Source organism: Gilbertella persicaria (assembly GCF_025201335.1).
Source record: "Gilbertella persicaria strain CBS 190.32 chromosome Unknown B0P05scaffold_45, whole genome shotgun sequence".
Taxonomy (NCBI): Eukaryota; Fungi; Mucoromycota; class Mucoromycetes; order Mucorales; family Choanephoraceae; genus Gilbertella; species Gilbertella persicaria.
The window spans coordinates 128,657-152,334 of NW_026252006.1; the positions used below are offsets into that span (position 1 = coordinate 128,657).

The 23,678-nt window shown below is 37.3% G+C and overlaps 13 protein-coding genes across 13 annotated transcripts; 8 read left to right on the top strand and 5 right to left on the bottom strand.

Annotated features, from left to right (window-relative positions):
* Positions 1-143: 143 nt before the first annotated feature.
* Positions 144-2,256, top strand: B0P05DRAFT_556616 (uncharacterized protein). The gene is made up of 2 exons (XM_051579934.1): positions 144-1,247; positions 1,311-2,256. The coding sequence occupies exons 1-2, from the start codon at positions 389-391 to the stop codon at positions 2,207-2,209; spliced, it is 1,758 nt and encodes a 585-aa protein (XP_051431425.1). The 5' UTR covers positions 144-388; the 3' UTR covers positions 2,210-2,256.
* A 22-nt stretch (positions 2,257-2,278) lies between these two features.
* B0P05DRAFT_556617 (CRAL-TRIO domain-containing protein) lies at positions 2,279-3,407 on the top strand. Its single transcript, XM_051579935.1, has 5 exons — positions 2,279-2,487; positions 2,550-2,765; positions 2,806-3,027; positions 3,069-3,137; positions 3,184-3,407. Exons 1-5 carry the CDS (start codon positions 2,291-2,293, stop codon positions 3,257-3,259), a joined length of 780 nt encoding a protein of 259 aa, XP_051431426.1. The 5' UTR covers positions 2,279-2,290; the 3' UTR covers positions 3,260-3,407.
* On the bottom strand, positions 3,385-4,410 carry B0P05DRAFT_590525 (nucleotide-diphospho-sugar transferase; the record flags this gene model as incomplete). The annotated part of the gene is made up of 2 exons (XM_051582814.1): positions 3,385-3,973; positions 4,019-4,410. 2 exons carry the CDS (start codon positions 4,408-4,410, stop codon positions 3,385-3,387), a joined length of 981 nt encoding a protein of 326 aa, XP_051431427.1.
* A 132-nt stretch (positions 4,411-4,542) lies between these two features.
* Positions 4,543-5,675, bottom strand: B0P05DRAFT_574495 (snare associated Golgi protein-domain-containing protein; the record flags this gene model as incomplete). Its single annotated transcript, XM_051581567.1, has 3 exons — positions 4,543-5,013; positions 5,062-5,323; positions 5,371-5,675. The coding sequence occupies 3 exons, from the start codon at positions 5,673-5,675 to the stop codon at positions 4,543-4,545; spliced, it is 1,038 nt and encodes a 345-aa protein (XP_051431428.1).
* Positions 5,676-7,951: 2,276 nt separating this feature from the next.
* B0P05DRAFT_246470 (uncharacterized protein) lies at positions 7,952-8,653 on the top strand. Its single transcript, XM_051573323.1, has 2 exons — positions 7,952-8,251; positions 8,300-8,653. The coding sequence occupies exons 1-2, from the start codon at positions 8,038-8,040 to the stop codon at positions 8,602-8,604; spliced, it is 519 nt and encodes a 172-aa protein (XP_051431429.1). The 5' UTR covers positions 7,952-8,037; the 3' UTR covers positions 8,605-8,653.
* A 2-nt stretch (positions 8,654-8,655) lies between these two features.
* Positions 8,656-9,110, top strand: B0P05DRAFT_246471 (uncharacterized protein; the record flags this gene model as incomplete). Its single annotated transcript, XM_051573324.1, has 2 exons — positions 8,656-9,045; positions 9,098-9,110. A coding segment is annotated over one exon (372 nt), but the record flags the coding sequence as incomplete, so codon positions are not given.
* A 566-nt stretch (positions 9,111-9,676) lies between these two features.
* Positions 9,677-10,378, top strand: B0P05DRAFT_556633 (uncharacterized protein). The gene is made up of 2 exons (XM_051579936.1): positions 9,677-10,163; positions 10,228-10,378. The coding sequence occupies exons 1-2, from the start codon at positions 9,864-9,866 to the stop codon at positions 10,300-10,302; spliced, it is 375 nt and encodes a 124-aa protein (XP_051431431.1). The 5' UTR covers positions 9,677-9,863; the 3' UTR covers positions 10,303-10,378.
* On the top strand, positions 10,360-11,560 carry B0P05DRAFT_556637 (uncharacterized protein). Its single transcript, XM_051579937.1, has 5 exons — positions 10,360-10,406; positions 10,453-10,561; positions 10,609-11,060; positions 11,118-11,200; positions 11,245-11,560. The coding sequence occupies exons 1-5, from the start codon at positions 10,388-10,390 to the stop codon at positions 11,530-11,532; spliced, it is 951 nt and encodes a 316-aa protein (XP_051431432.1). The 5' UTR covers positions 10,360-10,387; the 3' UTR covers positions 11,533-11,560.
* On the bottom strand, positions 11,550-13,453 carry B0P05DRAFT_246832 (kinase-like domain-containing protein). The gene is made up of 6 exons (XM_051573325.1): positions 13,287-13,453; positions 13,198-13,238; positions 12,939-13,147; positions 12,803-12,888; positions 12,184-12,741; positions 11,550-12,094 (listed from the first exon to the last, which is right to left on the bottom strand). Exons 1-6 carry the CDS (start codon positions 13,317-13,319, stop codon positions 11,567-11,569), a joined length of 1,455 nt encoding a protein of 484 aa, XP_051431433.1. The 5' UTR covers positions 13,320-13,453; the 3' UTR covers positions 11,550-11,566.
* Positions 13,454-14,541: 1,088 nt separating this feature from the next.
* On the top strand, positions 14,542-16,336 carry B0P05DRAFT_556643 (Mycolic acid cyclopropane synthetase-domain-containing protein). The gene is made up of 4 exons (XM_051579938.1): positions 14,542-14,616; positions 14,707-15,612; positions 15,703-15,845; positions 15,900-16,336. The coding sequence occupies exons 2-4, from the start codon at positions 14,707-14,709 to the stop codon at positions 16,267-16,269; spliced, it is 1,419 nt and encodes a 472-aa protein (XP_051431434.1). The 5' UTR covers positions 14,542-14,616; the 3' UTR covers positions 16,270-16,336.
* Positions 16,337-16,435: 99 nt separating this feature from the next.
* Positions 16,436-18,716, bottom strand: B0P05DRAFT_246941 (WD40-repeat-containing domain protein). Its single transcript, XM_051573326.1, has 4 exons — positions 17,747-18,716; positions 17,192-17,696; positions 16,502-17,145; positions 16,436-16,453 (listed from the first exon to the last, which is right to left on the bottom strand). Exons 1-3 carry the CDS (start codon positions 18,564-18,566, stop codon positions 16,650-16,652), a joined length of 1,821 nt encoding a protein of 606 aa, XP_051431435.1. The 5' UTR covers positions 18,567-18,716; the 3' UTR covers positions 16,436-16,453; positions 16,502-16,649.
* Positions 18,717-20,723: 2,007 nt separating this feature from the next.
* B0P05DRAFT_590533 (uncharacterized protein) lies at positions 20,724-21,655 on the top strand (the record flags this gene model as incomplete). The annotated part of the gene is made up of 2 exons (XM_051582815.1): positions 20,724-20,937; positions 21,639-21,655. 2 exons carry the CDS (start codon positions 20,724-20,726, stop codon positions 21,653-21,655), a joined length of 231 nt encoding a protein of 76 aa, XP_051431436.1.
* Positions 21,656-22,407: 752 nt separating this feature from the next.
* Positions 22,408-23,676, bottom strand: B0P05DRAFT_497280 (aldose 1-epimerase). Its single transcript, XM_051575398.1, has 3 exons — positions 23,417-23,676; positions 22,914-23,367; positions 22,408-22,862 (listed from the first exon to the last, which is right to left on the bottom strand). Exons 1-3 carry the CDS (start codon positions 23,644-23,646, stop codon positions 22,455-22,457), a joined length of 1,092 nt encoding a protein of 363 aa, XP_051431437.1. The 5' UTR covers positions 23,647-23,676; the 3' UTR covers positions 22,408-22,454.
* Between the last annotated feature and the right edge of the window lie 2 nt (positions 23,677-23,678).

Genomic DNA, 23,678 nt, shown 5'->3' on the forward strand with positions numbered 1-23,678 from the left:
TGTGACCCATGAAAGAAAGGACTTTTATTCGTCTGCATCTAAATCTGATAAAAAAAAAATTATCTGTTTTTATTTTCGAACCAGGTTCCTCTTTGTATGCTTAAATAAGATTTCATAATAATCTGATGTTATAAAGGCAAAAAAAAAAATAAGAGATAATTATATTTTCGAAAACAATTGCATATACAAAAAAAAAGATCAGATAATCTAAAACTGGTATCGTACACATAACCTTATGTTTATGAATGTACAACCCAGAGAAAAAGAAAAAAAAAGATACACACGCGCAGAATGAATCAGATAAGATTTATAGTGCCGAATCTCTAAAAATTTCTCCCTCTTTTTCATCTATTTTTTCTCTTTTTCTTTATCTGATAAACATTTCACAATGCCCATACTCAGCTTATTAGAAGGCAAGACATTAACAGGTGTGTTGCCACCAGAGAAACAACCTCCAATACAGAATTTTTTGCCTCAATATAATCAACCTATGTTGTTGGATATTGAATCTTGTATTGATGACCCTTTCTTGGGCCATCATGTTAAAAAACCAAGCATCGTCAGAAAGAAGAAGAACAAATCCGAGTACAATGGACAAGTTCAGATTGATCCCAAACACAATTACATTGCCTCCTCAACAGGAGCAGGTCTTGTGATGTTGAGAAGACGAGGTCTAGAAGCAGACCAATTAGGGCGGGAATTGGACCATCTTTTATTACCTTCCTTGACAAGTTACCTTAAGCAAAGCTTTGGACCCAACGAATATACGAGTCTTGTCGAACTGGACATTTCAAGGAATCGACTCACTCGACTGCCAGACCAGATCCGCCACTTGACTCACTTGCGGATTCTGAATGTAACCTCAAACCAACTGACACATATACCACCTGAGCTCTATGCCTTACAAGACCTTCAAGTCCTTATTTTATCACAAAACAAAATCCAAAGCATACCAGAAGACATGCCTCGCTTGTTGCCTAATCTAGTAACCTTCCGAATTGCTGCCAATTTGATTGAGAAGTTACCTAGTCGCCTAGACTATTGGCAACACATGCGTCATTTTCAACTGGGCTCTGTGTACGGAGGTAACCGGCTTGTTCAATTGCCTGATAGTATCACAGACATGTCCTTGCTTGAGGAACTCGATGTGTCGTACAATCAGTTACGAAGTTTACCCCACGATCTTGCTATTCAGTCACTTCAGTTTCTCAATGTCTCTAACAATCAACTCGACTTTATTCCCAAGTCTATCACTCAATGTCAGCAACTCAAATCACTGAATGTGTCCAAGAACCATCTGACGACTTTACCCGCTGATCTTGTGAGTCTTAGCCAACTTGAATTGTTAGATATCAGTGAAAACTTGTTATGTATTATGCCTGCAGAAATACTGGAGCGTATGCAGTCTGCTAATCTACTGATCACGGGCAACCCACTTACACGGCCTGGCCATTGTGATCAGTCAAGTCAAGACGCTTATTCTCGTATTTTAAGGCAAATGACTCAACGTGGAGTTACACGTTCACCAGCTGCTTCTCCTAAACTATCTCGGGTAGATCAATGTGGTCCAAGAGGTATGGGTTGCTTAACCCCTTCATTATCTTCGTCATCACCTTCTTCTTCGCTGTCGTCATCGTCATCATCTTATTTTTCACCATTGACTTCTCCAGCCATGGAACCTTCCTCTAGCTTCTGTATAACCCATCCTCAACAAGACGAAGATGCTTCTATTGACCATGAACTCTCTTATCACGCACAACAACTCAACATTGATGGTTCTCGACCCCCTGTTCAGCCTCTATACCCATCCAACGATCTCATAGGTACCTCTCGTTCCAAGATTGTACAAGATTCTACACACTCCACTTATGTCCTGGTGGACTTCCCGCGTGAATCTCCTTTGCCTACCGAGACTAAATTACTCCACTCGTTACGTGAGATTGCTTCAAGGACCATCCTAAAACACAAGTTGGAAATACCCTTTGATTGTTTACCGGCGCATTTAGCACAAGACATGAAGGGAGAGCGTACGTGTGCTTATTGTCAAGGTCCGTTTGTGAATGAATGGGTGACTTCTGTCCAAGTTAAGGGGTTTGGTGGACATCCTGCTGTGGTCAGAAGAGTTCGGTTTTGTTCTACTGAATGTTGGTCTCAATGTCTACCTACAAAAGAACACTCTAAATCTGTTATTTGTGTACATCAACAGTAATATATACCCCCTTCTTTTGTATAAATAAATATAAAGTAGTACAGAGGATTAACATTCCTTTTTTTTTCTTTTTTTTTTATTATGTCTGAAAACAAGTTTGTTTCTAAGTTTACAGTAACAGAAGCAGTTGCTGTTCAACAGCTTAAAGACGCTCTACCTGACATCTTGACTGAAGCCTTTGGTTCAAGTGATGTCTATACTTTATGGACTGTTCTTTTAGATAAGAGTTCAGAAGACGACCGTATCAAGGTCGTTCTTGTTAAATTTCTTCGTGCTAGGCAAGTAGAACCCTATGTTTATATGATGGCTCATATATATATATGTATATATTTTAACCCAGAAACCTTGATATTTCTGCTGCCAAAACTATGCTGATCAACACACTTAAATGGAGAAAAGAATTCTCAGCTGATACTTTACTTGAAGAGACATTTGATGAACAAGCGTTTAATGACAGTATTGGTTTTCTCTACAAACACGATAAAGAAAAGAGACCAGTCACTTATAATTTCTATGGTGATCTGAATCAAGAAACTGTCTTTGGTGATGTTAACAAGTAAAGTACTCTGTATGATTGTATGGTACTCATTCTATAGGTTCATTCGTTGGCGAGTTCAATTGATGGAAAAGGGTATTAGAGACATTGACTTTGTGAATACAGATACTATGGTTCAAGTCCATGACTATAAAGGTGCTTCTATGTTTGGACGTACTGCTAATGCAAAAGAAGCTACCAACACCATCATCAAATTAATGCAAGACAATTACCCTGAATTCCTGTCTAGTAAAATCTTTGTCAATGTACCTAAATGGGGAAGGTAAACTAGGTTCTTGACCAACAAACCACTCAACCATATAGTATTGTGTTTAAATTAATACGCCCATTGCTTTCTGAAGCCACTGTCAAGAAATTCGTGATTTGTTCCAAGTAAGCAATACAGCCCATTTTAACAGATATTTATATACTACATTAGTGATGAACTAAGCACAACCTTGCTCCATCATTTTAACAAGGAAGATTTACCACCTGTTTATGCTAAACAAGTCTAATGTCGCTGTGTAATCACGAAATCCTTTTTGGATTTACCAACCAAGTTCATGAATTCTGCTGTACAACTCCATGGATTGTCATCTTTTTAAAATACTCATTAATCTTACTTGCACTAAAATACTATTTACTTACTAATACTATCGTCGGGATCACAATTACATTTCTCGACTGAAAGCCATCTTGGTTCATTGGGACAGTTCTTGAAAGGATTATGGTAATAACCAATATCATAGAAAAAGTGCACTTCAGACTTCTTTAGCATCAGAGCAGCGGCAATACTATGGACAGGGGCATCTCCCCATCGTTCATAAAAGAAGCCTCCTGCTTTATCCAGATAATTAAAATAATCAAGATAAGCCTGAGATCGAAGGAACGCCAAGGAGCCTATTTCGAAATTACTCCAAAAGTGACACAAGTTGTATGTTTCACCACCATCATTAGTGACCCAATTCATAAGGGACTCTTTGTCTTCTTTAGGGATAATATGTTGAGGGTACTCAGCCATGAATTTCTTGGTAGTTTCCCATAAAGTAGGAATAGTGCTTTCATATTCATGTAAAGAAATGGCAAATCCATATTTAAGGTCTTTTTCACGCATGACTCGAAAAGGATCGTAGTCTACATCACAAGAAAACTTAACATCAGGTTCTACACGCCAATAATAATCAAACGAGTCCATTAAAGGGTGTCTAAAAAAGAAGCCACTTTGAAATCTAGAATGACGTTTTAGTGACACTGATAAATATATCCCTATTTACCTGCACATATGTCGATAGGATTCCATGCCACCGTAAATAATGCCTGCTGCTTCCATACGTTCGCGTGACTCTCTTGCTTTTTCTTGGTCAATCCAGTCAGGATATCCCCACATTTCAGGCGTCAGTTCACCATAATATGTCTTGCCAGAAGCTAAGCCGGCTGTGAGTTCTTTAAATTTATCATCAAAGGGCTCGTTATTTAAAAACACCCAAGGATAATGATACTTGTGGTTAAAGCGATCTTCCATCATTTGCATAGATTCTCGAAGACCATTCAAGTCTGAATTGCGCGCTAACACAACAAAAGCAGCGTTTTCTCTTTCTATTCCTTCTGTCTTGTAGTCATATTGATAAGCTGGATTTTTATGGCTATAATAGCCATAATAAACCATAAAACAAACACAAATAGGTAATAAAACAAGGAGGCCTATTTTGCCATATCTTGCTGGAAGCATATTTTTTTAAAGAAAAAAAGAAAGAATAGATAGAGATTGAATTCCAGTAGGGTCATTTTTTAAAGTGCATTAATCATTTTTGCCAAGACCCTTAAGACTAGAAGTGGATTCTTGATCTGAATAATCTCCCCAAGTATCCCAATTATCTAATGAAACATTGTCTATGTGCTCTTCTTCATCACGTAAGAAAGGCATCTCTTCTTCTTGAGTGAGTTCTTCTTGTTCTTCTTCTACTGGTGTCACTGCTTTAGCTACTCGATATATATAAATCAACACCAAGAATCCTAACATGGACAGTGCAATAGCACCATAGAACTTAATTTGTTCTGCTTGAATTTCCCCTTCTGTCATGTCCTTATCTTCTCCAAGCAAATGTTTAGCAAACGAAGTCAGATTAGCACCAATATAGACATGTAAAGCAATCTTGGTGAGTGAAAGCGCTGTGCCAACAACAAACTGAGTTAATGTGATATGAGTTGTAGCAAACAAGACATTCATCAGATTAAATGGGTAAGGTGAAAACCGAATCAACACAAACAACTACATATAAGTTAAGCAACTCTTTATCCTATAGATCTATCTGCTTACTTTAAATCCCTTTTTCTCGACTGCCTTGACAATCATTTTGATACTGTTTGTCTTGTCTAACATACGTTTGATTCTATCGTGACCTAACCATATTCTCGATAATTGGAAACAGGCAGTGGCTCCTGCTAATGCGCTGAGATAGGAAATAAGAAACCCAGTTTGAAATCCATAGGTAAATCCAGACAGTGTTTGATAAGTACCATAACCCATAATGGGAGGAAACGAGCTCAAGAAAATAAGAGAAGCCATCAGGATATGTCCTCTAAATTAAGTGTCAATAGCTTCATTATACTTTTTTTTTTTTTTTACTTGTATCCCATGTCAGATATTCGATGACTTAATAATTCCAAAGCTTCAAAGAACTCTCGACGATAATGGTAAGTAATGATGCCAAGTACAGTGAAAAATGCCAATGTGCCAATAGACCATCGTTTCTCGTATAAGAAAGTCTTGATATTTTGTATAGTAAATTTTTGCTTCAACCGTTGCCAACGAGACCTTGTTTCTATGGCAGTCTGATCAAGTAAAGGTTCTTGTTGTTGTAGGGAAAGATTGGGTAGTTCTATGTCTGAGTCATCTTGGCGAACAAGATCGCTATGTTCTATGGGTGTCATATAACGTATACCTCAATTTTTTTTTAAAAAAAAAAGAGATAAGAAAAAGGGATCTACACTTTAAAAAGAAAAAAAAATGAAAAGCGGCATTCAATCACCGAGAACAGCGTTTTCTTTTAGTTTACACTGTTTATTATATAAAAAAAGAAACTAGTACTTTAGCCAAACACTTGCAAGTATTTGTTACCAGGAACTAGGGCGAGGACCTAAACTAGTTTCAATTGAGTTCCCAAAAAAAAAAAAAAGTGCCAGGCACTCAACTATATCATTAAACATCATTGCCCATCCTTGGGGAAGAACTAGTCCAGGTCAATTATCACTTGTCAAATCTAGCATAATTCCTTGACAAAAATCCCAAAGAAAGCTTACCTCGCTTAGTCAAAGAGCTCCGGAAGTCTCAAAGACAAAAAGCTTCATTAGTAAGCTGCCTTCAAGACGGATAACCAACATGATATAATTGTTGATTCCCATCATAGGGTTTGCCTCAGTCAATTGTCACTATCAGGATTCCATATCGAAATACGTCGCCAAATTGATAGCCCATCTACAAAAGAGCTAACCTTAAGCCTTAGACTGAAGAGTGGCTACATTCTTCAATTCCAAAGCAGCTAGTCTTGAATAGACCAATTCACTAGAAAGCAAGTAGCACTCGCTCTATAAGAACAGGCCTTTGTTCTTACAGGAGACAATCTACCCAAATACATGAATAGATGAGCACTACAGATAGTACACATTCTCTGTCTGATAACTGTCCCTCTCCCCATAAAGAGAAAGAGTTTACCAAGAATAGACAATACTCAAACAAATAGCACTACTACCACCAGACTTAAACCTAGTCAATGTAAAAGGACGTCTCTCTACAAACATCAACTAGGTATCCGAAGGGTTTATGCTGATGAAGAGTCGAATGGACTATAAGCTACATCTCTCACTACCGCATTGACGCACACACCTCACAAAGAAGTAAGGCCAGAACTATCACAGTAGCAAAAGCGAGCTATGGCTTACATCTGCCGTCACTCTATCCGATAGTTGTTTTCTCCTAAAGAAGAAAGGTGCCATGAATAGACAGAAATTCCAGTCAAAGACCAGACGGACAAACAGAACCATACAAGCATTTATGTCTATCTTTACTTTCCCTTTGTCTCCTTGTGGGGGAAGACAAAAGTCAGTATCAATAAACACAAGGATTGCTCATATGCAATATAGAAGACATTCTTATATTCTCTCTTGGATTCATACAACACCAAAACAAGAGGGAGGATCACACAAGAGGGAGGATCACACAAGAGTCAGACAAGGCCTGAAGCGAACATAAGAAGAGGTCATCATACCAGTGCACTATGTTGGTGATCGTCTTCAAGTGTTGTTGTAATACAACAAGTGCAAAAAAAAAAGGACAAACCCTTTCTTTTTTTTTAACTGGCAACAAGTATGTAGTTTTCTCTATCAAATTGACGTAAAACCAATAAAGGCAGAGCTATCTTGATAGAAGAGTAGCATCAACTAGGTGATCAACCAAGTGAGAGGCAACAATACCATAAAGGCGAAAACATAATACTTGCTGATGGGAATAAAGAAGTTGAAAAATAGAAAAGCAACGCGTATACATAATAAAGACAGGGAAGATTTTTTCAAATACAGTCACTACTATGGTTGCGTCATCTAAACAAGAGTCAATAAACTGTAGCATGTCTTTAGTTGCCTAGCAACGCCTCAATAGGTGATTTTAAGCTTCTTTGCATGATCGAAAGGAGCAGATCATATGATTAAAACTCAGTATAAAAAAGCCATTCTTAGCAAGCAGGCCTAAGGAAAGCAATGAATATAGAAATTAATAGTTTTCTAATTTTCTCATCTTTATATCGATTTTCCATTTTTCATTTTTCATTATGGTTTATCATTTCTTATTATTTTTTTTTTCTTAGAATTAAAGACACTAAAGCGTAAGCGATGGAAGAGACCTTCTATTAAATGTAGAAACCTTCCATCAAAAATGGAAGAATTATGCATTCAGAAATAAAGGATTTTCACAAATATGAAGACTTGTTTCATCAATCAAAGAAAAATTCAATTACTTATGCTGTAGCGAGAGTATATTTTTTAACCAGGAAAAGTTTTCTGTTGACCCAAATAGCATACTTGTGCACTGGTATTAATTTTTGTCAAATTTATACTCAAAGTGCTTAGGCTCAACAACATAAGACCAACCTGGACCAACCTTTCTTAAAAGTTACTGATCCGCCAAATTACATCCAATCAGAGATTTATATGTGGACCAACCTAGATCAAATTGGACCAACTTGGATTAACTTGAACCAACCTTTTTCTCTTAAATGTCAATAACTCGAAAGCATGCTTTATGTATTTTTTTAACAAAGAATTTACGAATGAAAACTCTGAAAAACTCAAAGAAGACCTTGAAAAACTTTGTGATTTAGAGATTTGCTATACCGATGACCCCAATGAGCCCATGCTCCAAACTAAGCTAAAAGTAAATGGTTTTCCATCCTACTACCATCGATACAAAGATGACCTCCCAAAATCAACCAATCTTCAAGAACAAACTACTATAAGTAAGTGATAGAGAAGAGTGTTTTGTATTAATTTAACGACTTTACTAGATAACCAGAGACAACTTATCCAATACCTGAACAAAGTATATCGACCTGGCCAGCCGGTGGATAGTGACATGTACGAACAAAAGCAAATATCAATGGAGCAGATTTACTCAGAAACTGTTGTAATCACTAATCTATTTGACGAGAAAACATCGAGATCATTTTCTACATGGTGCGGCACAGCCAAGTTAGATCTAATGCTTGCTGACCAAACCCGCAAAATTCAAAAAAACGATGTCTCCAAAACCAAGATAAGATACCGCTCCCTTTGGGCTCTGAAAGGCACACATCGAGGTATATTATGCTAGTTGATAAAACTGATACTTCTATACCTTTGATTTTCATGTTTTTTCTTTTTTACTGTAGAATCAGTAGCTAGACAAATCCTAAATGTTAGTGCAACACATCAAGCCAGATTACACGGTCTCATAAGCGAGGGATGTAAAATTATCGGATATGTAAGGAAATCTCCTGGAAAGGAATCAACCACGACAAGACTTCGTCTTTTGGAAAGTATGGTAGACAGGTTGATGAAAGCTTCTTCCGTGGACATGGTGTTTGGTTCATACAGCTCTGCTTCAGATGAACTCTTTGTAAAACGTGATACCACTACAACCACCGTCATCCCAAGGACTGAAGGGAACACCCAAGGTAATACAGCAAAGTGTTACGAAGATTCCAATTTCAATTGTGGCAATCGACTTCGCTGGTTTAACAACAAACAAACCTGACTTGGTCCAATTTCTTCGGTAATGCAACAATATGCTTAAATTATCATGTCCTCTAATGCAATTGTTATAGTGTTCATAAGAATGTAAAAAATATAGTGATCGACAATATCGAATCTCACAACGAAGCTTATTACTTAACCAGGGAGCAGATTCTTTCAGATGAGACTGTACTTCAGCTTTTCGACTGTCGCTCTGCTCCAGTACTACAATCTCTTATGCCATGACTTGTCATTTTACGTGTTTTAATTATTTAGCTACTCATATAAAGATCATATCCATAAAGAAAAATAAAAATAACAGTGAATACAATCCGATTTTACAAGATAATTAACGATTTCATAGAAAATGCGCTATATTCATACCTTCTGATCTGTCGATTGGCATTAATTATGTAGACATAAAAAGTTTAAAATAGTTATTTTTGCTATCTTAGCTAAAGACCTTGACATGATAGCGTTCATTTTATTACAGTTCGCAGAATAGCCATCCCTAAGTGCTGTTTCGCTCAATACTGACGATCTAAACTTCTAGTTACTGACTCACTATTAATCAATGTAGACTTCAAAATCAAAAAAAAACTTGATGAGCTTCATGACAGACGTAATTATAATAGTAACACTTAATTTATTTTTTTTAAGATTTTACATTAATTACAGCTAAATAGTTGGCATCATTTGTAAGTCGATTTACATCATTCTTAAATTGTCATGATAGACTCAAATCACGCATTAAAGTGATGAGTAATCATTATTTAGACTCAGAAGTGCATTGTCTCGGCTTTAAATTTTCTACGCGCCACATTTTTTTTCCTCTTTTTTTTTTTTTAATTATATACTATGAAGGTTGTACGTGCAAATATCGAAAACTTTGACCAAGAAGTCAACAAGGCTGTAGAAAGCGGTAACCCTGTTTATGTCGTCTTTTTTGGTAACGAAACACCCGAAACTTCTGAATCTTGGTGTCCTGATTGTGTTGTTGCTGATCCTTTGATCCGTAAGGCTGTCTTGTCTGTTGAAAACTCCATTTTGATTGAAGCTCCTGTTGGCTTCTATGATCAATGGAAAGGAAAGACGGATCATCCTTACCGTGTTCGTTTCAAGTTGACAGCCATTCCTACCTTATTCAAATGGACTGCTGTAAGTATATATATATATATATGTGTGTGTGTGTATATTGTAATCTCACATTGTTTCTTGTTAGGCTGGTCCTGGTGAAGCCTTAGTAGAAGATGATTGTGCTGATGCTGATAAGCTTGCCAAGTTTGTTGGAAAATAAACAATGTAAATAAAAGTAGAAATCATATTTTATATCTCAGTCAATTATTTTATTTTGTTTTTTTCTTTTACTTTCTTCATCTCGTATGTTTTTCTTTACTTCGCGTAAGATCTCGAGCCGATGAGGTTGCTGTCTTCTAACAAACCATAGTCTTTTACTGGGTTGGTGTCTTGACCATTGTGCCTTATCTTCTCCTGGTGGCTTATGGTGCCTATGGTTGCCCTGAACAAAACTTAAAGGACAAATACAACGCCAAATGGTATTTAATCAACATATAGATTTGGCCTATTGATCATTTATGTGTAGGGCTCTTGTCACTGGTGGCTCTTCTGGTATTGGTGCTGCTATTGTTCGTAAGTTTGCCAGTCAAGGTTTAAATGTGGTTGTTGTTGCTCTTGATGATACTGTTCTTGCTGCATTCAAAGAAACGATTGTCAAAGAGTTCCCTCAGGTTGAGTTCCGTTTTATTGGCTGTGATCTCTCAAATGCTACAGGTGATTATTTGGAAACCATCAAACAAACCACAGGTGATATTGATGTCCAAATCCTGTGCAACAATGCTGGTTTCATTACCACTGGTGGTTATGCTGATATTCCTCTTCCCCGTGAAATGGCCAATTTCCATACCAATGTCACTTCTGGCTTGACCTTGACCCATTATTTTGCTGATCAAATGCTCAATAAGGGACAGCGTGGTTTGATTACATTTACTTCTTCAAGTGCTGCTTTTATCCCCAATCCTATGTCTGCTTTGTATGGTAAGTGATATCGAATCAGGTGGTTAGTATCCTCATACTAAAAAAAAATGGGATTAGCTTCCACAAAGATCTTTTTGACTACATTTGCTGCTTCTATTGCTGCTGAATTAGCTGAGGCCAAGATTGATGTATTGGCCATTGTAAGTAGACAGGGAAAAGATGTTTGTAACTAATACCATATCAGCATCCCTCTCCTATCAATTCCAACTTTTACAACAATGCTGGTAAAATGTCTGCTCTCCTCTCCGCACAAAAGTTCTCGTCTCATCCTTCCATCATTGCGGACACTATTTGTCGTAATGCAGGCAAGGTTGTTGTATCAGATCAAGGACCTATCACTGTCGTCATGAAAATCTTGACTACCAAAATCATGGACTGGAATGTGTTTACTGAAATCATGAAAATAGGTCTCCGTTTTAATGGAGACTATAAGGCCATGAAAGTAGTTCGTCCCAACAAGAAAGAAAATTAAAGCGTTTTTTATTTTTATTTTATTTATACACACATTAACAGCTATTATTTACAAAAGGATGTGTCATAAGTTCATAGAGTGTTGGCCGTAATGCAGGTGTACGGTCCAGACAGCCTTCGAGTAATTTGATTAACATGGGCGGCAGTTGAATGATTTGGTTGTTCACTTCTGATCGGATTGTAGGACTGAATTCAATCTGAAAATCACGGTTTGGTATATGAATGATCTTTTGGTGCACAGGTAATTTATAAAAGGGTGTTTGTCCATAGACCATTTGATAGAGAATACAGCCTAAAGACCACACATCACTTGGTGTGCCTAATCGTACCAGACTCTCTGCATCTGTTCGACCTTCATTCATATCCATCAAAGCTTCTGGTGACATATAATTCAGTGTGCCAACCTGAGTATCCCTAAGGATTTTAGTAGAATCATCAGCTACTCTTTTGGCAATACCGAAATCAATCAGCTTTAGATAGCCCTTGACTAATACAAAATTAGCAGGCTTAAGATCAGAATGAACAATCTTGCTATGATGAATAGCATTGACACACTTGAGCATCTAATGAACAAAATGTTCAGTCTCATACACACACACACACACACACACACACACACACACACACACACACACACACACAAAGAACTTACTTGATCCCAATAGTACCGTACAAAATTGATATTCCAAGCTTTTTTCTTTTGTTTATGCAGTAAATTAGCCAAGTCCATTTCACCCAATTCCATCACCATATGAATAACATGCGATGAAATATGGTGGTCCAGTAAAGATACAATGTTCTCGTTGGTATCCAGTGATTTCAACAGTTCTATTTCTTCCATAATACTCTGCCTATCTTCAGGCTTCTTGATTTCAATCCACTTAAGTGCAAATATCTCGTTATATTCATTACACAAGACTTGGTAGACCTTTCCTGAAGCGCCTCTACCAATTTCTTTGATAATAGTATAATTACGTCCATTGACACATATCACATCTTTTTCGCGAGGTGGATTTAATAGTAATTCTTGTTGGTTTTGTTTGTACCGTGAAAAAGCATTGAGATCACGCTTGTTGATTCTTGGTGCCTTAAAGGCAAACTCGTCTGCTTTTTTTTGTATAGGTGAATGTCTCTGTGGTGAATTGTGTTCATATTCCATGCTATCTGATTTCCTATTGGGTTCATAGACCATAGTAGATCGTATATATTTCTAAGGCAAAAAAAAAAGAAGAGAGAGAGAATGAGTTGCTGATTTAGTGAATGCGTATTACCTTTGAGTTGTCAACTGCAATATTTAGACGAGACACATTTCGTTCAAGACTTCCAGTATCACTTTCCCCTTCTTTTTTAGTTGAAACTAAAGAAAAAGAGGGTCAATATCCAAGTCCAATAATAAAAAGAAACTACCTTCATGAAATAAAGATGCTGCATCTGTTAAAGGCGTACTTAGACCAATAGATGGTGATCGTTGAATAGGTGATCGTTGGATAGGTGATCGTTGAATAGGTGATCGTTGGATAGGTGATCGTTGGATAGGTGATTGTTGTAAATTACTAAAAGTAGCAGGTGCAGATGTTACATTGGGTGAAGAAAGCTTTCGTCGAACATTTCTAGAACTATAGAAAGGTATCAGTATAAGCATGTCTATGTCTTTTGTTTTCTTTACTAGGTATTTTCTTGATGATCGTTTGTTCGAATAGGTGAAGCCTGTTTCATGAATAAGAAATACATTTCTTTGTGTCTTTCTTGACTTACATAATAGCTCATACTTCTATCTTCTTGCTCCATTTTTGCAATGGTATCGTCGTGTATTGATTCTGGTTTGATATCCTCTTCTTTATAGCTAGGAGACCTCCCAAACCTACTATTGAGCTATGACAGGGTGAATTATTGTGTATGGTTGTTTCATAAGATTACCTCAACAGGATCAAATTCCATACTTGACACTCTTGGAGGTCCGTCGTCTTCGTCTTCGGAATCTTGACCAAGTAAAGTCAAGATCTCTGAAGAAGCACCAAGTATATCATATTCAGACACGTCGCTGTCTCGACTATAGAATGGAATGGTATTTTTTGACATATTACAATGCTTTAGAGAGAGAAGGTTTTAATAATCAAAGAAAGAAAGAAAACAGAGAGAGAGAGAGTGTGTGTGTGTGTGTGAGGGTATATGGAAGGAGAGAGAGGGAGAGAAGAAAAAAAAATATTTTTGTTGGCTCACTGTTACTCCCAAGTCATTAGGATTCCGCATGTGCACCAGCCAGTCAAATTTGACATTGACTCCTGCCATTTTCTAAATTTCCGATTTCATCAAAAGAGTAAGAGTTTCTCATTGTTTTTTGAAAAAAAAGAGAGAGCGAACTTGTTCTGTCACCATGACCGGTATAGAAATAACAAGTTTAAACACACTATATGCTATTTTACTGTGTCATTAGACATTCTTTTTCTATGTTATCTGCATCAAAATTGTCTGTTTTTTTTTTATTTTCATGTTTGTTAGTATACATTGAGAACAATACAAGGCTTATGTTGTGCTACACAAAATAGTATACAATGAACATGATATGTATAGACTAAGTAACCCTTAGCTATATAGAGATATATTGAATATAGCTTATTTCTATAGGTGATCTCTGCAGTATCAAGTATCTTGAGAAAAGAAAAGAAAAAACCGATTGTACCTTGAAGGAGTAACCTATAAAAAGGAATTTCTCAAAAAGGTAAGGCTTTTATGATTAATGTTTCCAGCCCCAGTATAAAAAAACCACATAAAAGAACTGTCATATTGCACTATTCAACTCGAATAAAGTCAATATTACTAAAAAGAATATCTATTCTTATGTTTGTATTACAGAGAAAAGTAAAATCAAGATTGTGTTTTTATGGATCAAAATGCTGATAAACAATATTTATATGGGCTTTCTTACATGTTACATCCAAGACATTTATAAAAGAGCGAAAACCACTTAAGTGATTGACATGTCACACAAAAACTAAAAAAATAAATATTAAAAACCTTTTACAAAAAGGCACTTTGTTCCCCTTTTTTTTCTTTTTCTTTTTTTCTATCGAGAAATCACTCAAAGGTTAGTCATAAGAAAAAAGCGCGTCATCCAATAAAAGGATAAAGATGCCAGATAAAATAGTCGCGTCGTGATCATTAACTGATTCAATAGATGTTAAAGCAATTTAAACCGACATCTTGGGCGGCTATTAACAACGCACCTCTTCCTGCAGAAGGTGCTGGTAACCAAACCTTTGATAATCGTATCTTGATCGGTGTCACTGTGGGTATTCCTGCTTTCCTTACTTATGCTTTGGGCTTCTCTCTCTGGGTTTTCCCTGTTATTACTCTCCTCTTGTTCCTTCCTCTTTTGGCCTGTACTCTCTATCTCTTTTCTCGTTTTGCTCCTCGTTACAGAAACTATATCCCTCTTCCTGGTAAGCCTATTGAACATTACTTGACTTTCCATGATCCTGAACTCAAGGCCAAGTATCACGGTCGCAACAAGATTCCCATGGAAACCTTCTTTGAGGCTTATTTTGTTGGTAAGGTAGACTTTAACGGTGATGCTTTGGAAATCATGGAACTTCGTCACGACTGGGCTGCTTTCCAATTTACTTTGGGTCAATTCAAGTTCTTCTTGACCCAATGGCTCCCTGAAACTTTCTGGCACTCTCGTGAACAAGATGAAAACCAAGTTCGTGATCACTATGATCGTGGTAATGATTTCTATGAAGCCTTTTTGGGTCCTCTTATGGTCTACACTTCTGGTATTATCAGTGATCCTACCAAGAAGGAGACCCTTGAAGAAATGCAAGAAAACAAGATGAAGCTTATTTGTGAAAAGTTACACATGAAGGAAGGTGATAAGCATTTGGATATTGGTTGTGGTTGGGGTACTTTGGTTGCCTATGCCTCTAAGGAATACAACACTCAATCTACTGGTGTCACTCTTGCTCGCAATCAAGTTGCTTTCGGTGAAAAACGTATTGAAGACTGGGGTGTCAAGGACAAGGCTAATCTTCTCTGCATGGATTACCGTGATATTCCAAAGCACCAAAAGTATGACAAAATTACTGTAAGTATCTTTGATTTGTAGTCTGGTTATCAATTGTTTTCAATGAGCTGACTTTGTATTTTTTTTTTTTTTTTTTTTTTTTTTGGGCAGGCTGTTGAAATGGCTGAACATGTTGGTATTCGTCGTTTCCAAACTTTCCTTACTGAAGTTCGTGAACTCTTGGAAGATGATGGTTTGTTTTACATGCAAGTTGCTGGCTTAAGAGCTACATGGCAGTACGAAGATTTCATTTGGTAAGTTGTCTCTCTATGGACGGACTTGACAAATACTCATGCGTTTTTCGATAGGGGTCTCTTTATGGCTAAATACATTTTCCCCGGTGCTGATGCTTCTACACCTTTGTACTGGTACCTTAGACAACTTGAAATGGCTGGTTTCGAAATCCACAATGTAGATACTGTTGGTGTCCACTACTCAGCCACACTCAACAGATGGTATGATAACTGGTTAAAGAACAAGGATGCCATGAGAGCCAAGTATGGTGATAACTTGGTCCGTGTCTGGGAAATCTTCCTTTCTTGGTCTACCATTGTTGCCCGTCAAGGTGGTGCCACTTGCTTCCAAATTGTTGCCAACAAGAACCGCAACTCTTTTGATAGAGCTCAATTGATCTGCAACCGTACTAACCCTGCTGCTTGGACTAGCAAGCGTGGTTAATTGTATAGAAAAAAAATCTCTCTTGTACAAAAATAAATAAATAAATAAAAAAGTTTATTTTCTTTCATTCAGTTACGGTCCAAACAAAAGCTGTGTTATTGTTATCAACAGCTACAATGGTACGTGTATCATTTGAACAACACACATCACGGATAAGTTCAGAGGATTTAGGATGAGACAGTATCTAACAGTTAAGCATGAGCCTAAAGCAATCTTTTTAGGTATTGTTTACCTTGACTGGCTGAAAAAGTTCTTTACTGCCATCCTCTAATGTCTTGCTCTTTTTACCATCACTGATGTTATAGATACGTATTTGACCTTCATATTCGCCTGCAATCAACACCTTTTGATCTATAGAGAACACACCATTGAATAGTTGATCAAACAAGGTTAAATATATTACCTTCTTTTTCAATTACTTTAAACCTTAACCCAGTGCATTCGGCAGAATCGGGCCAGTCAAAAGACTTTTCAACTTCAGCATCTTTCTGGGTACTCTTTGCAGGATCCCAAAGAATGATCTCCCAATCATTAGCACCGCGAGATATTATCTTACCATTCAATCCATTCTGACTATTCCCATCTTGACCAAGGATACATATATCATCCACATAGCCTGAATGCCATTCATCACCTTCAGGATACATGATATTAGGCTGAAAGGAAAGTGCATTGAACCATTTCTCATTGCTCTCTAAGTCTTTGTTTTTTCCTTTGGTAGCTTTTTCTCGGATTTTTTGAATATCCTTGTCAGAAATGCTATAGCGCACCATATCACCATTATCACAGCCAACCATTAAAGTAGATAAATCATAAGATATACTCAGAGCAGAAGGTATGCCTGCCTTGGAAGGGAGATTGAATTTCGCCAAACACCTAATGACAAACAGATTTAGATCAAGTATAAAAGACTGAGGCTTACATTGAGTCATCTACTCTACTTGTAGGGGAGCCTATATCCCATAACCTAACTGTATTATCTGCAGAAGCACTAAATAGCCATTGAGGTTCTGACTTGGCAAATGCGAGCTTAAGTACTGCTTGGCGATGCCCAAACAAGTACCGATAACATTCATGTTGTAATGGGTTCATCAGTTTGATGGAACCCAATCTACCAGCAACAGCCAATACATTGCAATTGGCATCCACTTCCCCTTCCAATTGCACTGTTGTCCATGCCATACAGTAAAAAATCTCTTGGTCTTCAGGATGTGTGTATTTCTTGATGTATCGACCTTGCTGTGCATCCATAAACAAAACACTATAGGATCCAGCAAGTGCAATGATATCACTTGTACCTTCTACATGCTTGGGTTCAAATTCACAACACCAAATATCTTTTGCATCTTCTAATTCATCTTTACCACGTACGGGTATATTGATTTCTGTATGGCCCTCAATAATAGCTGACAATTCATAAACAGCAGCTAGAATAATACATGTCAATAAACAAGTATATATATGGGTATATGTTTACTTGTAAGAGGTAAAGATTGATTTGATTTAGATTTCTTTCTACCACCTTCTTCATTGGGTTCTGTTGCTCTTTTCCTGCCTTCTTTAGTTGTTCCTACAGCACCCTTTAGTGTCGTTTCAGATTTGGGTTTTCTTCCTCTTTTCTTGGGAGCTTGTTTTGGTTTGTTTTCAATGGGTGATACTATTGTTTGATCAGTCTTATCTTTTGTTGATTCAGGAGTTGGATTAGGTTCTGTATATTGAGTTGCCTGGGATGAGTCATCGATAGCTTTTTGTGAAGTTTGGGCCTCAGGCTTTGGTTTCCTTGTTCTTTTCTTTGGCTCTTTGGGTAATTTGACAGGTGCTGGTATTTTTGTAGGCAATACAGACTTCGTAGGTAATGGAGCGGTTATTGGCGTGAAAGAAGAGGTTAGTGCTGGTGCTATCTTTGGCAAACTAGGATTGGTTATCTGAGGTAGTGTTGATGCTGTTTCGAGGCTATTGATCTGAGGGCCACCGATCACAGGTGGCGAAGGAATAGGGTTTTTTGGCTTTTCTTTGGTCGCTTTAGGCTTTACAGGTTTTTTTCTTTCAGTTTTCTTTGGAGGTTGTGACGAAGCACCCATAAGTGCGGCCGTGTATGTGTATTTCATTTTGTTGTATGTGTGTCCAAAAAAAGAAAGAAAGAAAACGCGACGAGTTTCGTGTTTGTTGCCTTCTTGACCGGAAATCGAATTGATCTGCACTGCTCTATATATATATATATATATTGAAGGAATATTGCTATACCTTCTTGTCTTCAAAAAAAAACATATACCTATATCTTGCTTTGATAAGGGCATTGTGGAATGAACATTATTTGTCTAGTAATTTGGCAGCATTGCATTTCACTATAAATGGGCTTTATGACTGAAGCTTACAAAAAAGAGTTTGTTTCCTCTTCTAGAATAACGTCTATGCACAATGATTTGCATTTGAAATTCAAGATGTTTCCGAAGCGAAAGCAAATAATGCGATAAACGTTCTCAGAGCTACGCTTTATTCTCAATATACAGCCACACAGATTTGGCTTTCGTGCCTTTTTATATACATTTTTGAAGGCAAAAAAATTGCATGATTTTCAAGTCCCCTAAAGCATAAACGATGAGCACTATAAATTGTGTAGAATAAAAGTTTAGATTATTTATTAAAAGAAAATAGAAGAACTAATACTTGGTGTGGCCACCTTTAGCATCAACCACGGCTTGGCATCGGCTTTTCATGCTTCCGACCAAGCGTACAGTGTATTCTTGGCCAAGTTTCTCTCATTCTTCTCGAAGTATCGACCTGAGGTTTTCGATATTGTGAATCCCGGACCTTCTGCTGTCCACAAGCTTCTCGAGAGTATTTCAAATATGCTCGATAGGTTCAGATCAGGGATTCAAGCAGGCCAGTACTCAAAGCACCTGATCTGATGAGTGTTCTTCCACCATCGAGCATAGGTATCCGTGTGGCAAGTGGCACCATCTTCCTGCAAGTTGAAGTCCCTGTCTTGTGTTGTTGTGAGCTACATTAACCAAGGATGAAATGCCTGGGCTAAGATATTGACATATACATCCTGATTAACGGAGTCCTCTTCCACAATAGCCAAAGGCCCAAAACACCCAGCCCAAAAGCACCTCCAGACCATAACACCACCGCCTTCCCATTTTACTGTTGAGACGGTGTGAGCCTCCTCGTATCGCTCACCAGCCTTTCAAAGCACTCTTCTGTCTGAATTGCTACATAGACAAAACTTTGATTCATCTGACTAGATGATATTACGCCATTGATCATCTATCTAATTGATCTTGTTGTTGGCCCAGCGAAGCCTTTTCTTTCTCTGCTGATCAAAGAGACGAGGCCTCTTTACTGCTACAAACGATTGGAAGCCCATTCGATGAACAGTTGAGATCACAGTGTCTCTATGAATATTGATGCTCATTGCTGCAAGTTCTTCCTTCAATTTGTTGTAGGAAGCAAAAGTATTCTTCTGAATGATACGGCCAAAGTGTCTCCTAGTCCTCTCATTAATCTTGTATGGTTTCACAATTGGTTTGGCAGGAAGAGAACTGCCAGTCTGCTCGATTCTTTCAATGATGCACCTGATAGTCGACAAAGGCAATTCCACCAGCCTTGCAATGTCAGATGCTTTTTTGTTGTCCTTGTTGAACCAGCAAACACCGTAGCGCTACGTTTCTTCTGGCTTGTTATATCCATGGCGGCGGCTGTTGTTAGCTTTTTGAGTAGACATGAGTAGATTGGGAAAAAAAGTAGGGATCTTTATTTTTGAGGTTTTACAAAAATTAGTAAACAAAAGCGAAATCTGCCTGACTGTATCACCTAATATTATTCGAGATATGGTGGTATGTCTGATATACCAAAGAGGGAGCAGTACACTTCAGCACAATATCAATAAAGCATATATGTACTGTTTGAAAAAGAAAGTAATTTATGGGATCTGAATAGATACAATGCTGTCACATCATATGGTATCCTCATGTAAAATGCTTGTAGAGTAAAAACTAGGATCATAACGTTGCTGGACGCATGATAATAATGCTTGGTTTGTTACTCCATCCATCTTTGGTCATATCTGCCATAAAAAGATTTGAGCATACCACGTAGTACAAGTCATTCTGTTTTAAAAATAGAGTTGGCATATAGTAAACCATACAAGGTTTTCTTCAACAGTAATTAGTCTAAAGAAATAAAAGATCTTTCCATATAGTGAAAATATAGTGTTACCTTACGGAGACAGAAAAGACTAGTACAAGTGCATGGCGGCTATATATACTTGCTCGCAATGAAAAGGCTACCGATGATAAGCTATCATTCACACGATAATCAACTGAGGTTGCATAAACACAAGGCTATGGTTCTTGATCTTGTAATAGTGTTGTACATGAAGACAGATATAAAAGAGAGCTCCTTGGGTTGGTTTCTCTTTCTTTATCAATTTCTGTCTCTTTCTAAACAACATGGTCTCCGTCTCCAATATTTTGCTTGCTGGTTTTGCTTTAGTTATGGCTGTTAGTGCTGTTCCTTCCCCTGATGTTCATGCTTTACAAAAGATGGAAGAATACAAGAAGATTGTCGAATCCAACTACACCCTCCAGCCCCGTAGCTGTACTGATACCTGTTGCAGTGGTGCTGCCTCTTGCTGTACTGTCAATGGTGGTGTCTGGAAAGATGGTAAATGTCGTTTCTAAAACAAAAGAAGGACGGCATTTGACCTCAAACCCGAATTTTGGAATTTTTTCTATTGTCAATATATAATAAACTGTGATTTTTTAAATCAATAATCATCAATTTTTTTTTTTTTTTTTTTTTGTTATAACACCAAAGAATAACATACATATACCAATTAAAGTCTAACTCTGAGTTTCTTCCAAACTCTTTTCTTTTCGAGAGTTTTTCTCGTAAATGCTGTATGTAATCAATATATTAAAGACTCAAGCTATTGAGCCATATAAAAGATCAAAACAATAATTTAGATGCTACTCTTTGATTTTTTTTTTTATTTTCGTATTGACAGTTCTTCATAACCTTTCATGTCATGCATCATAAAGCTTCTCAACGCTTCAACATTTTTCACAAGCAAACATTCCCTTTCTCTGATTTGGGTGAATCAAATATAATATTTATATAGGTTATTTAGAAGTATGCTGCTTGTTCATGTGATAAAGATCATGCAAATTGGAGCTTCAAGATGAAATCTTCTTCCTTTTCAATGTGCGTTCTCAAGGTCAACTTTCCTATATCACACAACATAAATTTTCCCAACATTTGAACATCTTCACGGGCAGTCATTCTCTTTCTCTGAGTTAATCAAATCAAGTGTCTATTTTGTCCGAATAAGATATTCGATAGTGCACTACTTATTCATGCAATAGAGACATCAGGCAAATAAACACTTCAACAGTGAAAAAGAACAACACTTAGTGCAAATCTTCTTCTTTTTCTTGGTTAATATAAAGGTATTTTAAATCCTGTTTATACAGGTATAAATGCTCTAAGTACCTACAAACCATGTTTACCAGCATACTGGATATATTGAAGTTGATTCGGACCCAAAAAGCGACCTGTAAAAAATGACCAAAAATGACTTAAAACCAAAAGGTATGCATTTAACAGCTCTTTGGTCTTCTTTTTGATACCAAAGGACAGAAAATGAAGCTAAAAACAAGCTTGAATACTCATAATGTGCTCAAAGGCTCTAGTTTTTGGTGAGTGTGTTTGTTTACTAATTGTACTATCAAAATGATGAGATATGAGCGAAAAAACTTTCAAACATTTTTGCATGTTTCTCAATATTTTAGCATCAATAGACTTAGAAAGCAGGTATTTGCGTCTTCATGCAGTTCTACACAAAATTTCAAAATCTGACAATTTTGATGTGCCTGATAATTTGATGCTACTCAAGACACAAAATCAAAACTATTATGATTAGGTGCGCTCATAACAGAAATTTGCAGAAGATACAGCTGAATTAGAGAATAGCAATGTGTTTGCTATCAGAACAAGGATTAAAGGCTTCAAAAAAGAACCGTATAGTCTTAATTGCATGCCATTCTTTGATGAACCATTACCCACCCATAACAATTCCTTACTCAAAATCAATATGTGGAAGCTGAAGTGGCCGAGGTGTTTCCCTAAGAGAGGCTCGATATAATTTTATAAAGTACATTGCATTTATTACGCTCAACATGTTAATCTAAACGTGCATGGAAAGTATAAACAGTCTTGCCAGAATATATACCATCTTTCTTAAGCAAAACAGCACTACGCCAGTCAGGCTTATTGGGAGAATCAGGGTTACGAGAGGCTTCAAGACAGAAACCAGAAGCAGTGCCTAGTGGCACGTTACCTTGAGCCTTCTTGGAAACAAAGGTATCTTTAGCAATCCAGCCACCTGTGTAGAATTGAAAAGCAGGCTCTGTTGTGGAAAAGTCAAGTTCAATACCAGTATCGGGTGAATAGACTCTGACAGCGTGACGAAGAGGCAAACCGGCCGTGTCTGTTCTGTAGTCATTGTGAATAACATAGGGATGGTCATAACCATGTGTAGCTTGAAGATGTTCATAACGAGCACCAATGGGAGTACCAGCATTTTCGCCCTAAATATTTGATTAGAAAACACGCTGTAGCTGATTGATTTGTATACTTACAGAAAAGTTGAACCAAGGTACTTCAGACCAGCTGAGAACCTTACCTGTAGGCAAGCAGTTGCCATCACATTCCAAGACAGCCTTTACCTCATCAGTCATAGTAACACGATGGTCCAATACATTTGGATTTAATTCAACACCAGATAAGTTAAAGTAAGAGTGATTTGTCAAGTTAACAACAGTTTCTTTGTCAGTAGTGGCATGATATTCGAGAATTAATTCATCTTTCTCTGTTACTGTGTAAGTAAGTTGAGTAGTCAAGGTACCAGGATAATTTTGATCGCCATCAGGAGAGACAAGTTCAAGACGAACGGAAGCGGGTTCTTCAGAAACGACAGTAGCAGACCAAATTCGCTTGTCAAAACCTTCAAGACCACCATGCAATGAATTGGGACCATTGTTGATAGCAAGTTGATATTCTTTACCATCTACGGTGAATTTACCTTCAGCGATACTATTTCGAAAATAAGTCAAAATCGCGTTTAATCGCTCTACTACTTTACCGATTTGCGTATCTACCGACAACTGCACCGAAATAAGGATTCTTTTTGGTGTAGGATTCATAATCATCGAAGCCAAGAGCAACATCGCGTACAGTGCCTGTCTTATCGGGTGTAAGAATATGGGAAATAATGGCACCTCTTGTCAAGATCATGACAGCCAAAGTCTTGTTAGGATTAATCAATGTGTATTGATCAACACCGGGAGCAATAGTCAATTTAGAAACAGGCATAATAGAAACAAACCGTAAAGAAGAAAAAGAAA